This window comes from Calidris pugnax, unplaced genomic scaffold (assembly GCF_001431845.1).
Source record: "Calidris pugnax isolate Ruff unplaced genomic scaffold, ASM143184v1 scaffold39, whole genome shotgun sequence".
In the NCBI taxonomy this organism is placed as follows: domain Eukaryota; kingdom Metazoa; phylum Chordata; class Aves; order Charadriiformes; family Scolopacidae; genus Calidris; species Calidris pugnax.
In genome coordinates, this window is record NW_015090828.1 from 4,520,473 (window position 1) to 4,533,589 (window position 13,117).

The 13,117-nt window shown below is 42.9% G+C and overlaps 1 protein-coding gene across 2 annotated transcripts; it reads left to right on the forward strand.

Annotated features, from left to right (window-relative positions):
* Positions 1–1,108: 1,108 nt before the first annotated feature.
* Positions 1,109–9,194, forward strand: LOC106887041 (protein NDNF-like). Of its 2 annotated transcripts, XM_014940391.1 has the most exons (5): positions 1,109–1,516; positions 3,624–3,819; positions 5,806–5,939; positions 6,943–8,318; positions 8,488–9,194. In XM_014940391.1, exons 2-4 carry the CDS (start codon positions 3,632–3,634, stop codon positions 8,292–8,294), a joined length of 1,674 nt encoding a protein of 557 aa, XP_014795877.1. In that variant the 5' UTR covers positions 1,109–1,516; positions 3,624–3,631; the 3' UTR covers positions 8,295–8,318; positions 8,488–9,194. The 2 variants fall into 2 exon arrangements, with proteins under 2 accessions (XP_014795877.1, XP_014795876.1); XM_014940390.1 differs by having other exon boundaries at positions 6,943–9,194.
* Positions 9,195–13,117: the final 3,923 nt, after the last annotated feature.

Genomic DNA, 13,117 nt, shown 5'->3' on the forward strand with positions numbered 1-13,117 from the left:
CCATCTTCTGAAGTGAGAGTAAACACACTGTGAATATTTTCCCGTTATCTCTAGTTGATAAGTAAATTTACATTTGCATAAAGATGTGCTTTGCAGAATCTGTTGAAGCCTCTCTAATTCTGCCTCACCTGCCCCTCTTCTTAGCAAACTTTTAGTCTTAGGAAGGCTTAAATAATACAGCTTTAAATCCAGGTGGACAAGGTAAAGGGTTGCTGCAAGTTGCTCTCTTCAAACACTGAACAAGAGACTTTAAAATAAAGTAAGAAAATAAAAGGCCTAGCCTCCTCACTATACTCTGTCTTTGCCCCATGCAAAGAAGAAGCTCATGCAGGTTTCTGGGGCTTGCCTTCTGAGCAGAGTTGAAGAAGCTGAGTACGCATCTCCACAGGGACAACCCCAGGGCTTCTTTCCCAACACCTTGGCCAAGAGGCCAAGTAGTACAAGCAGCACAGGGATCCTGGCCATACATACCCTGCTCTTGCTCAGCAGGAGCAGGCCTTTTCAGGACCATGGCTTTGCTACAACTGCTTTGTAGCCCCAACTGCAGAAGCAATTGTTTGCCCTCGCTGTGAGCCATTTCCCACACACCCTTTTCCCGCCTGCTCCCTCAGCCACAATGTGTTCACACCAGAAATGCTCCCCCCAGCCCATACGGTTTTGGAGTTTCTTTCTTACGCGGCCTCCGCAAGCCAAGAAATCTGCTCAGCTCTATTCACTAGATTCCTGACAGTCTTCAAAGGATTGCTAATTCCAGTCTGCTTAAAAAATGCAGAGCATTCTCTCCCTTACAGCTTTTCTGCCTTCCCTTCTGTGAGCCAGTCAGCACCTGTTGGCCCATAAAATACACACCAGAAACACAGGACACCTGAAGCTACCTGAAACTTCTACAACGCTGTGGGCAAAGAGATTGCACGCTGCATGGAAGGGCCGTCAAGCTACTGGTGCAAAACCAGTTTTCTGGAGGAGATCTGTGTGCCCCTGGCTTGTACTAAGGGCTAATAAGGGTTAACAGTGTTTGCTCTCTCCGTCTCACCCCCTCCTCCTCACTGTGCATTTCTGTCAAAGACCTGCTCTCTGGCCAGCCACCGATGGGATTAGGCTGCTCTAACAGCCTGGCTGACACTCTGTGCCGGAATAAAGTCCTGCTGTCTGGAGGCAGCACGCTCCAGTGTGCTTCGCAGCCCTCCAGAAGGAACTCTAGAACTGAAAGAGAAACAAGCAGGACTTTGAAGATTTGAAAATTACGCAGGTTTAAAATAAGCTTTGAAAACATCCCACTTAAGGAAATACCCAAACCCTCTGGTTTTTCTTCTTTACTTGAAAGACGGCAAGCATTTTAGTTACTATGTCTGTTCAGGAGCCATATGGAAAAATCAGTTCTGTCCTGTTAAACTGGTTGCACAGTTTTGGTTTTCATCTGTCTACAGAGATCTGAGAAGTCTATGTCGTTTTATTTTATGCTTTTTCGGCAAAGAAAGCAAGTGGTCTGGGGATCATCTGGCGAGAAATACAATAGGTAAGCAGAGTATTTTTGTGTAACATATTTCCAAGAGTCTGAGAGTACTGTCTGTGTAATTGAGCAAAATCAGCCTTTAGGATGATGTTCTCTTTGGGATAAGCTGATTATAGGTTGGTCGGTCGCTTGGTTTGTTTGTTTTCCTGGACAAGAAAAGCTGAGCTGCCGTGGTATCAGTGTGGTTTGCAAGATCCTGTCATTTAAGCAGCAGAAAGACTTGACTTTTTTTTTTTTTTTAAATCCTCTCTGAAGCGCAGAGCAAGTCAGATTCCACTGTCAAAGGTAAAACAAAATACTTGGGGTTATATTTTGAATCTGTAAGCTATAGTTAGACTACAAGAATAATAAAGTGGCAAAGAAGTGACTCAGAGTCATAAGGAAGGCTCTGTTATAACATTAAAAATGGAATTAATGTAATAATCTTAACTGTTCTTTCAGCTTGTTCAGGTAGTTGTTTAATCTTGCCTTCAGCCAGGCACTGAAAATATTATAAGGAGGAAGAGAATATCCTAACTTTATTAGGATGTTAAGGAGGACATTCAGATGACCTGGTAGTGATAATTTCAATAATAATCTCACTGGTACTGAAGATGTACATTACTTTGGGAATCAGAGATTAAAACAAACTTTAAACTCTACAGAGATATTCTATACTATGTTTAAATGTGCATATTTGAAATAAATGGATTTTTAGAAGAACTAGTCCTTTTATAAAATTACTTTAATTCTAATGGACAGCAGGTCTGCTGAATTGTAGCTATTTTGACTGTCTTTTGCCTATTTGCAGGCACCATGAGAAAAGGGCTGATCTCAGAAACGAGTAAAAATTACAAAGGATTGAGCCTTTGTTTTCTATGTTCTCTTCTACCATTAGCCAATAATCAGATTTAACCAAGATCTCTACTTCTTGCTGTTTGTAAGATGCAATAAGCTTCTTTTTCCTTAAAAAAAGGATCTCGCTCACAGAGCTCCCTCTGCTTTCCAAATCCCTGAGCTACAGCTGGCACCTGTATTAAAGGTCTATGCCCTTCTTTCTTCTCCCTTTTATGCACTTTCTTCTCCTTCTGAAACTGCATGAAGCAGACATAAAAGTTGTAAGGCTAATCAAGAGCCTCACATAGGAGTGTACTGTCAACATTTCTTGTTCTAACTGGTGTCTCCCATCTGTGTAGCTCTGTGCAACGTACATAGCACAGTTGAAATAATGAAATAATGGCAGCATTTGCAGAGGTGATTCTTGGGACTGCTTGTGTACATTTTTTTTTTCATAGATTTACAGATAGTAAAGCCTGATATGGCAAAAGGAAGGGGTATACATGACTTCTAAAAATCTATTATCGGAGTGAGTACAAAATAACTGTTATAGCTCCAGTGAGCAGCAAATGCTGAGATGGGCTGGAAGTGATGCAGATGTGAAAGGCACAGGCAACACAAAAGTCTCAGAATTTTTCCAACTGCCCAATTTTTCCAACAGTAATAAAGCCTTCCTCCAAATGAGATACATTGAAAGCTTAAAATCTCCTAAGCTTTCAGGTTAGAGATTCCTATCCAGGATGCTCCACTTTTTCCTCAAACAGCATCCTGCACTTCTCTGATAAGTTATTCTGATTCTCTACACATACCTACAATCACGATGGATGAACTGGAAATTAAATGATCTCTGACAGAACAGCAGAAGTAGTGTTTGGGATATAGTGATGTCCTATGAGTTTGAAAGCGACAGCTCCATTACAAATAACTCAGCCTTGAAATTTAGTGACTGAACACTATCAATTAGGAAAAATATTTTGAATGCAATTATCCACTCATTTTTCAGCAGTGAAAGGTTTTGGTTTTTTATAACTGTCTTGTGATATTGCACTTGACCATATATTTTTATGATACGGGACTTCATAGTAGCTTCTTCAATTAAACCTTTGCAGAGAGATCCTCTGAGAAATATTTCATGTGAACTTGAAGCAACTGATCAGAATGGAGACTGGCAGTGTTTGAATGCCTGGCTTGCTGTGAATATGATAAATACCAGGAAAGGCACAGAAAGAGAGGGTCACTTATTTTCTCCCCCAAGACAGCAGTTTCCATTCACTTTTGTCATTCCACTTTGCAGTACTGAAGATGTCCTGGTTCTGGTTTTATCTGCCTCTCCATCTTCTCATGGTGGCTTGCTTGTGTCACTCCATAAAAGCCCCCACCACCAGTTCCCAACAGAGCTTCAGGACCGATCTCTTCAATTTCTATCACTCCCTGATACTTGCTGATGGCAAGGAAACTACAATTCACCTGCTGAAGGATATACCTAAAAGGTAAGAGCAAATCAGTCCCTCTTATTCTCCGCTACTTCCCGATGACACACTGGTAGCTGCATCCTACCAATAACAACCCAAGAATTGCTATGTACCTGCAGAGCTCTATCAGTGTCCACTGAATTTCTAGAGAAATGCCTCATTGTTGTCAGGCTCAAGTGTCATTATTTTACCCATAACCTGGAATGACCTTCTGGGATGAAGCATAGATCCAGGTATGCATCTCAGGCAGGTTTCTGTGCGGTGTTTGTCAGAGCAGCAGCAGAGCTGATACAGAATAAGTGGGCTTCAACAGCAAACAGTTGTGTCACAAACCGCCTGGCTTCAGAACTGCAGAGACCCATCGGCCATCCTACATTTGCTGTAAAATACAAGAATTTTACCTAGCAAATTAACTACTCCCCAAAATCAATAGAGTATCTGCACAGACTTCTTACCTTATCAGAAAAACTTCTGCCAGTGTCCTGTATGTTAGAAGTGTTTTTGTTGAATGGCACTAAAGCTTGCCAAGATTAAAAGTGCTTTGTATGCAGAAATTCCACAGATTCTTCTCTTTCCCAAAATACCTGCAAAGCCTTCTGCCATATCTAGATACGTAGGTGAACTAGATATTAGCACTGGCACTGCATCTCGGGTAGCAAATATTGATATGCTTGTTTGGGAAGAGACACTCTTCAAGTGCTTAAATCAGACCTCACTTTGGACTGTGACCAACACATACAGATTTTGTCCTATACCCAGAGCAGAGTGGTCCTGGAGCAGAGAGTGAGCCAGATGGTTCAGAGCTGATATGCATTGCACAGAAAGAAAATGGAACGTGGCACAAGTTATATAATGTGACAATGCTCACAAGAGCAAAACTAAGAGCCATCCTTGTTAAAGGCAAATGGGTATTGAAATCTCAGAGAAAAGTGAATTTTGCTGTGCCCTTGTAGCATCACACTACGATTGCAAAGAGGAAGCAAACCCCCCCCTCAGTTTAGCATGATCAGGTAAGGACCTTATGAACCCCAGAGTCATCCAAACAAAGACAAGAGATCAGAAGTTTTGGCTTAAAATGTAGAAGACTCAAGATTGTGGAACTGTTTCCAGTGAAGCTTGACTCTGGCCCAGTATCCATATCCTGAAAGTAAGTCAGACCTCTAGGCTGACATGATCTATTCATAACAACTAGGCTTGTCTCACTAATGAACAAAAAAAATAATCCTGAATTGCCTTCATTTAACTGCAGAAGGAATGACCTGAGTCCAAACATTTCTGCGGCTGTACACTATATTTCATATAGTTTGTACACACCAAACCAACAGAAATAAACAGAAAACCAAAGGGGTGGGACAGGGGGCTGCGCTTTTTTAAGCAAGAATCAAAATCTGACTGAGTAGGCTGATGTTGCTTTGTACTGCTCACGTGCTCCAACTTCTGTCATGAAGGCAAGTAAGGTAGAACTGGCCTGGATGAAAAAACATTGTTATCTGATAACGTTCAGGACTGGCTAAAACTCTTGTGTTGTATCCACTTCATCTAACACCCAGGAAGACCTAGATGTGCAAAAGCATAGTAGGAAGGATAAGCTCTAAAAGCTTTTGAAACCCTGCAAAAAAAAAAAAAAAAGTGTAACAAATTCCCCAGAGTTAGCCAATAGGTGGTTATCTAGAAAGCAGTCAGTTTAATCACATCCATCATCCAAAACAACCAGTAAGTACTGAGATATGATATTCAGTTCAAGTGAGTTAAAATGCAGTGGAAAAAATATTGCCTACAGTTAAGTGGATAAAACTTCCAGCAAATATTTTTGAATTGGAAAAAACCCTCCAGCATCTATTCTTCCCACAGCTGAAGATTTCAGATATTCACCATCCCCTTGTGTTGATGCACCTCAAAGCGTAGCAGTCATTTCTACCCATATCAGAATGGCCAATTACAAGGAATCTTAGGCAGACTTGAACTTCCCGACACTTTCCCTCTATTTTTAATCCACTTTTACAGGTACTACTTTGTTTTGGAGGAAAGCAGAGCCCTTGCACCTTTCACAGTAACAGTGACCCCATGTGATGTTCCCATTGAATGGAGCATACTTGTGCACAAGGCTTCAGCAAGTTTCCTTGGAAAAGCAGCACAAGGTAAGACCTTCAAGACTGCCTAAGCAGAGGTAAAGAAAGCATAAGTTATACATAAGGAGTTGCACTGCAGGAGATTCCCAATAAGTTTAAGCATCTCATGCTTTCCTCTCCTGTGAGCTGCCATTGGCTGAAGAGGGCATCCATGTCTCCATGTGTGAAACATGGGAGCCCATGGGATTTTGCCATCAACTCAAGCAAATCAAGGATTACAGGTGGAAAAAGTCTAAATCTAAGGTTAATATTTGGGAACAATCCTGGGTCTTTGGGGTTCCACCAGAACACATCAGCTTCATAAGCTGTTTGTACTGGCCCACGCTGCCCTCTGCTACCTCAGCTCTTCTTCTGTGGCTTAGGCCACTTGAACTGGTCATTTTGCTCCCCACAGTGAGGCAGAGAAGGTTTAGCCATTTATTTTTCTAGGATTACCATCTACCATGGCAGTGGGCATTATGCTGCCTTTAAGCCTAAGAGGAAATTCCATTCTCTTTCATGAGTTTTTAATTAATTTTTCAAAGAAAAGTCTGAAAGCTGGCATTAACAAGTTCTTACCTGTCAGGCAGGTACATCTGACTGAGGAGTTCAAATAATGTTCCTTTGAAGTCATAAATTTTCCCTCTTCAGAGGAGACAATGGCACAAAACTAAACCAAAGAAAACTTCCTTCATAGAAAGTATGAGTCTCCTTGAAGTAACGTACCCAAGGAAAGAAGCATTAAGAGAAAATTGTAGGGACATCAGACATGATACAAGTCAAGCTTTTGCAAGTTGTGGTTTTATAATTATAGTCTTTTTGAAAACAATTCTACAACTGCACTGCTAAAATAAAAGCTACTCAAATTTTATTTTAATAAATTGCCAGTAGCAAAAAGTATTTTTTAGTTACAATTATTGTTTTTTAGGAAGAAAACATGATGCTCCCTGACATATGAACAATAAAACCTATGCAATATGCTTTATTCCACATCTGTTAGAACAAAAGTTACAAGTCTGCTTTTTACCTGCAGGTGATCATGATACACAAGAGGTCTCAAAATCTCAGAAGGCTCCAAGCATGGTGTCCACCATTTTTAACTATAAGGGAAATTCTGTAGAGACTTACATGGGTATGTCTTCTCATTCTGCCCTTTACATGCTAGAGTTCTTATCCACTGAGCGAGACACACACATCACTGTGTACTTAACAACTGACACAACATCTGGGCACCTCTATCCAGAGCTTCCAATGGATCCACGCATAGATGTTATTGGCATTGGGCATACAACGGTGACTCTGACCTGGAAACACAGTCCGTCTGTCTTGCAACACAGAGAAAACATCCAGTACTGTCTTCTAGTTAATGAAAAGCACAACTATAAGAGCTTGTGTGCTGCTGAGACAGCAATCAGATCCTCTGGAATGAAACTGCCACCAGCATTAGCTTTGTCTCTTTCTCCATACCTTCTTGAACCGCAGCAGGTGATGATATTGTCCAACAGTGAATTGAGCATCATCAACAGAGTGAGCAGTGGGGAAGTCAGGCAGATATGCATGGGTACCAAGAACACTTACACAGTGCCCAATCTCAGTCCCAGCACTCAGTATTACTTTGATGTTTTTGTTGTCAATCTCCTCACAAATGCCAGCGCTGCTTACACTGGGACATTCGCAAGAACCCTGGACGAGCCTGAACCTAAGATAACAGAGCTGAAGGATGGGAAAGTGATTCAGGTTGTCCTGGACGGGAAAAAACAAAAATCCTACAGTCTGCAGTATCAGGCAAGGCACAAGAAAATACAATTCACCTTTCAGTTGTGTCGTGGCCAAGTACGGGTTCACATAACAAAGAACGGTAAAACAGTGGCATCTGAAAACATCTCAGGACTGAGGTATTTCTCACTGAAGGGAAAGCTGCTGGACACATATTTGGTGCAGGTGAGGTCCACAGAGGAGACTAACTCTTCTGTGAAAGTACAGGTGTCCCCCCATTTCCACAAGCCCTTATTCCCACTTCTTCCAGAGAGCTTAAAAATCAAGTCCTTCAGTAAACTGAGGACCTGCAACTCTGTCACCATTGCCTGGCTAGGAACTCAAGAGGAGAGCAAGTACTGTGTGTACAAGAAAAAGATTGAAGAAGATCAGATCTGGACGGAACTGCGGAATGCAGACAGGTGCTCTGGACCTGAGTCTCGGCACAAGTCAGAGAAGGTGCTGTGCAAGTATTTCTATGATATAAATCTCCAGCGAGCTGTCACCACAGAGACCATCAAAGGGTTGGACGCGGGAACGCTTTACCTGTTTGACGTTTATCTCTTTGGGCCATCTGGCATCCCTGTCAGATACCACAGCAAAGTTGTGAAGACCAGAAAAAAATGTTGAAGGTTTTTAAAGAAATGTTTTGAAGTGAGTGAATGAAGACTATTATCAAACTCTATGCCAATCCATGCCATAGCCCATGCAATTTAAAATATGCTGACTCAAAAAAATTATGGAGGAAACATCTTAGATGTTTAGATCATTATGTTTATTTTTTCATCTTCTCTCCTGCATTATCATCTCATTTTTCCCTCAGGTGTCCCATTCAGACATTAAAAACAGACCCGTGAAACAAATCCATGCACATGGAAATGAAATACCCACAACGGCACCCATAAGAAATAGACTGGTTACCTAAAATGGCACTGAAATTCAATACTGAAGTGATGGGAAACGCCTCTCAAGAAGCACACATCATTATTTTAAAGTCCCTGAATTTTCCACATTGTGTAACTCCATCAGCTAACGAGGAACTGAGACACACCCCCCGGCCCCAAGTCAACCTGCTCTTGAGAAGCTGAACTTTGCTGCTGCTTGAACAGGGATGGAGACAAAACAAAATTTTAAAAAAGCAGTGGAACTGGTGTAAAACTCCACACCTTAAGTAAAGCAGGCTGAAATACATCTTCCCCTATTACCTGAATGTTTGCTTGGCTTTCATTTCTATAGAGAAATTGTGCTTGGGTAGGAACACAAAATTTAGGCCAAGAACTGGCTCTGGATTGAGCTTTTCTGGGAGCCTACAAATACATTGTTGTGCTGCTGCCCGTTGATGAGAGTAGCAAGTAAGGAATATTGTCATGGAATGGAGGTTTTTATCTCTAGTCTCTGATATCAAGCCCATGTCTACCGCTGTGTGACTTCTGAGTGTACTATACTCGCTCTTTACATCCTTAAATGAGCCTGTATCAATGAATGAATTGCTTTAGGAAAAAATAAATGTGGTTTTCCTATTAAATATCATGGAAGGAAGATATCTGTAGTAGAAATCGTTACACACTTTCTTTTGTAGTCTTGTTTCCTTGATTACCTTCTTTAGATTGCAAAAAACACAGTATAAAAATATTTGAAAAAAAAATCGAAAGTCTTCATAAAAAAAACCACCCTTACCCTCAATTTCAATTATCAGCAGAAAATCGTTTGTACATAGCCTCTTGGCAGGTCTGGAATTTGCATATAAAGAGATACAATAGTTTCACTGACCCAGAGGTTGCCAGAGAAATCTTGCCTACTGTAATTATTTTTCCTCTACAATTACACTAAAGAAGGATATAAATTATTAATTCCATTACTGTGCATTTCAGAAGTTTTCTTGCAATTCAGGGTCATCGAGGTTCTAGTTTACTCTGCATCACCACTCCCTCCAAGCACGCTTGGAGGCACTTGGTAAGGACTGAATCAGAAGATAAGTCTCCTGCTCCAAAGACCCGACAGCGTCGTGCACGCACACAGTGCACACTAGACATTAGTAGACTCACAAGTCCCAGAAGAAGGGTTCTGGCCTTCACATGGAATCAGCTGTGGTATCTGGGCTCTGGCTAGGCTTTACATTCCTGCAGGCACTATTCTGGATGGAGCAGTGCCACGGCCCGAGCCATGTGCTCTGTGACCTCCTCCCCGCACTCTGAAGCCTTCCGGCTAATTACAGGGCCTGGCAGCTGCACTGCCTCCTTTCCAAGGCAAGCCTTCTCTCCATTTTGCTCCTGCCAAAAATAGTCTGAGCTCACAGAGCAACAGAGGTCATCTTCACTTGGAGATTTCAATGTTTTCTTCTGCCTTGCTCCTCAATTTCAGGCATTTAGATTCCGGATGAACTTCACTTAGATGCCCTACAAATGACTGTAATAACAACCTTAATAATAATAATAGAGGAGGAACGGGAAGATCTGTTTAACTTCAGATACAATATACTCTTAATCCACTGCCCTTAGCCTTAAGGGTTAAGAGCGTTAACCCTTGCTTTGGCCCTCTGTAGTATTCTTAATCCACTGCCCTTAGCCTGTCAGAGCGTTAACCCTTGCTTTGGCCCTCTGTACACAAATGCCACAAAAATGTCACTTGGAAGAGGAAGATACACTGGCACCTCACCTGATACCAGTGCCTCTGCTGAAGAAGATCTTTCACAACAGAACTGGCTTTAGACCTTCCAGCAAAACCTTGGTTTAGAGCTGTAGCCAAAAGGTCTGAGGAAGGGACAGGGGGAGAGTCTGGGAGAAGGCAGAAAGAGAGCCAAGTGGTCAGGGGTGATACACAAACAAGGGCTTGATGTAGCACTAAGTTCATTGACAGGATCTGGAGGGGAGGAAGTGCAGGCTTGGAGATCAGCAGATATTTCAGGGGAACTTTGGGAAGAGCCAAGAGATTTTCCTCCTCCTAGATCCTCTTCGCTCCACCTCCCCCTGGCCATTGCCACGTGGGTGAGGCAGAGAGGAGCTCTGAAGACCACAACTTAGTGCTCTTTGCAGCTCAGGCTGTGACACAGGCAGAGCATTGACTGCTGCTGCTGCTGGGAGGGCTGGTGCTGGTCCCTCACTCACAGGAAGAGCTGCCACCCACACAACCCAGTCCCTCCATCAGCAAAGGCTCCTGTGCACAGGAGGGAGAGCTTGGCTATAGAGAGGAACATGCTGTTCTGTCAAAACCCATTGCCTCTAATGTAAGCAGAGCAGGCAGCCTGCCCTCCAGGTAGCAGCCCACTTTACTTATGCGTGCAGCCAGCCATGGGCTGCAACACAGACCCCAGGAGCAGCAGGGGATATTCCTCTCCATTGATCTTTCCACTGCGATTCTGCCTGTGTGCACCAGACTGCAAACCTCTCTTCATTTCACTCGTGTCCACACCCTGCTTGTGCCTTCGGACACACTGGCTTTTAAGTTGGGTGTCACTTTGCTGATTGCTGTCCTGGAAGGGAAGTTTCAGAGGTTTATCCAAGGGTGCTGTGCTACACCATTGCTGCTCTTCCTACCCCTTCCAACTGCTCACGTGCACAGCTCCCTGTCTTCACCACTCAGAAACCCTTCTCTTTCAAAGCTGTTTGGCATCTTTCCATCTTCTCTCCCTCCCATTTGACTAGTGCTTGCCTGCTGCAATCTGACCTGATTTCCCAAGCCACCTTTACCTCCTTTCTTTTCTTTATGTTTTCTGCAGTCCTTCTTGCTAGATTTCTAGGGAAGCTCAGTTCCTTCAGCCCAGCCTGTCCTAAGCTGTCATCAGCTCTTCCCATCTGCTCCCCATCCCTGCTGAATCCGAGTCACATAGGAAGCGCAGACAAATATCTTCATGGAGAACATTTCAAGAGCAATGTTTTGCTTTTGTGGATCATTTAAAGTAAGTCTTCAACATTGCTATCAGGCCAAAAGTATTTTTCCTAGTGTTCAGTGGTGGGTCCCAGGTTTTGTTTGCTTCCAGCTATCCTATCTCAAGCCCTGTCCCAGCTGAGATCAAAGCCTGAGGCTATACATCTCTTCCCAGCATTTTTATGGAATTGCTCCCATTGCCCAGCCACTGCTCCACCTGGGAAGTGGGGGTCAGAGCTACAGAAAACAGAGAGGGCAAGTAATAAGGGAAAATGCGTTTCATATCCACATCCCCTTTCTCTGTGGGCTCAGCCTCACAACTCACCACTTGCATTTTGGAAATGAGGTGCAGGTATCTGAAACAGTGAAAAAATAAGAATGCACAGACTTCTAAGTTTGCCATTGTAGATACCCATAAGCCACAAACCAGTATAGCAAGAGGCTCTTCAGCATCAAAATGTAAATACCCTTCAAAGTGGATCTGGTACCACACACCACTCCCATTTTGGGCTTCATTACTATTAGCTGTTGGGTTTTGGTGGGTGGAATTTATGAACCTGCACTTGAACATCCTGGCCACATGTAGCTTTGCACAAGGCTTGAAATCGAATTTCGAGAGTCAAGTAATATTAGCACTGACAGCAAGTCCAAATCAGTGACCCCAAAATGCCAAAGGCTTTCAGGTGCTGGTAAAGCTACTGAAGCTCTCTGGCATTTAGAGAAAAATGGATGACTTGGCAGATAAACACTCATTCAGCAACATAACAAACCCAGGCGAACCAAAAGAGATGATTGTATCTTTGGGGATGAATGTGAACAGAAGATGCATGGATGCTCACCAGTGTTGCCTGTTCTGCACATGCTGGATTGAGAAATCACCAGCGCATCACAGCCCAGACAGGTGAATGTGCTTCTCTTGTAAAACAACAGGCATTTCCCAGGTAAGTCTGCCAAGCAATATGAAGAAACAGCATTGTAAAAACCAGCTAAATTTACTACAAGAGGCAAGCAATAAGTACATCACACTCCTGCGTTGCATTCTTCTGCAAAGAAACATGATATACCTGAAGGATAAGCCCAGAGGACACTGGGCTAACAACTGCTGCTGGCATGAGCTGCTGCTGCTCCAGCTGCCAATGCTGCCAGGAGATGGTTGAGCATCCATCCCAGGCAGCACACAAAACGCTGCCAGGCCCGCGAGCACGAGAGGGCACTGTCAGGCTGTATGAGAAGTGGAAAGAGCGCACTCGATAAGGCTTATCGGGAGCAAATATTTCAGCAAATTTAACAAGCCAAGCATCTTGCTGATAAGATTACTGAGGCAAAATGGATAGAAGAAAAATCCAACCAGCTTACGTTTTATTTTCTTTTACTCTTTCAAGTGTTCCAAGTTTGGGTTTATTTATTTATTTATTTTTTTAATTAAAGGGCATAACAAGCAACAGCTAAGGAACAAAAAAGATAGGCACTTGCTGGAAGGACTGTAACACCAGTGTTCCCAGTCGCCTCTGAGAGATCCAAGATGGCATCACTGAAGAGGCCAAAGCCTGGATGGGGATTTCTCCAGAACAACATTGATTTTCAGCAGG

What these genes read in the sequence shown, in the direction of transcription:
- LOC106887041 (XM_014940390.1), top strand. Translation starts at nt 3,632, where the DNA reads ATGTCCTGGTTCTGGTTTTATCTGCCTCTCCATCTTCTCATGGTGGCT. An exon ending in CTGAAGGATATACCTAAAAG is followed by an intron (nt 3,820 to 5,805) that starts GTAAGAGCAAAT and finishes CCACTTTTACAG; the next exon opens with GTACTACTTTGTTTTGGAGG. An exon ending in CCTTGGAAAAGCAGCACAAG is followed by an intron (nt 5,940 to 6,942) that starts GTAAGACCTTCA and finishes TTTTACCTGCAG; the next exon opens with GTGATCATGATACACAAGAG.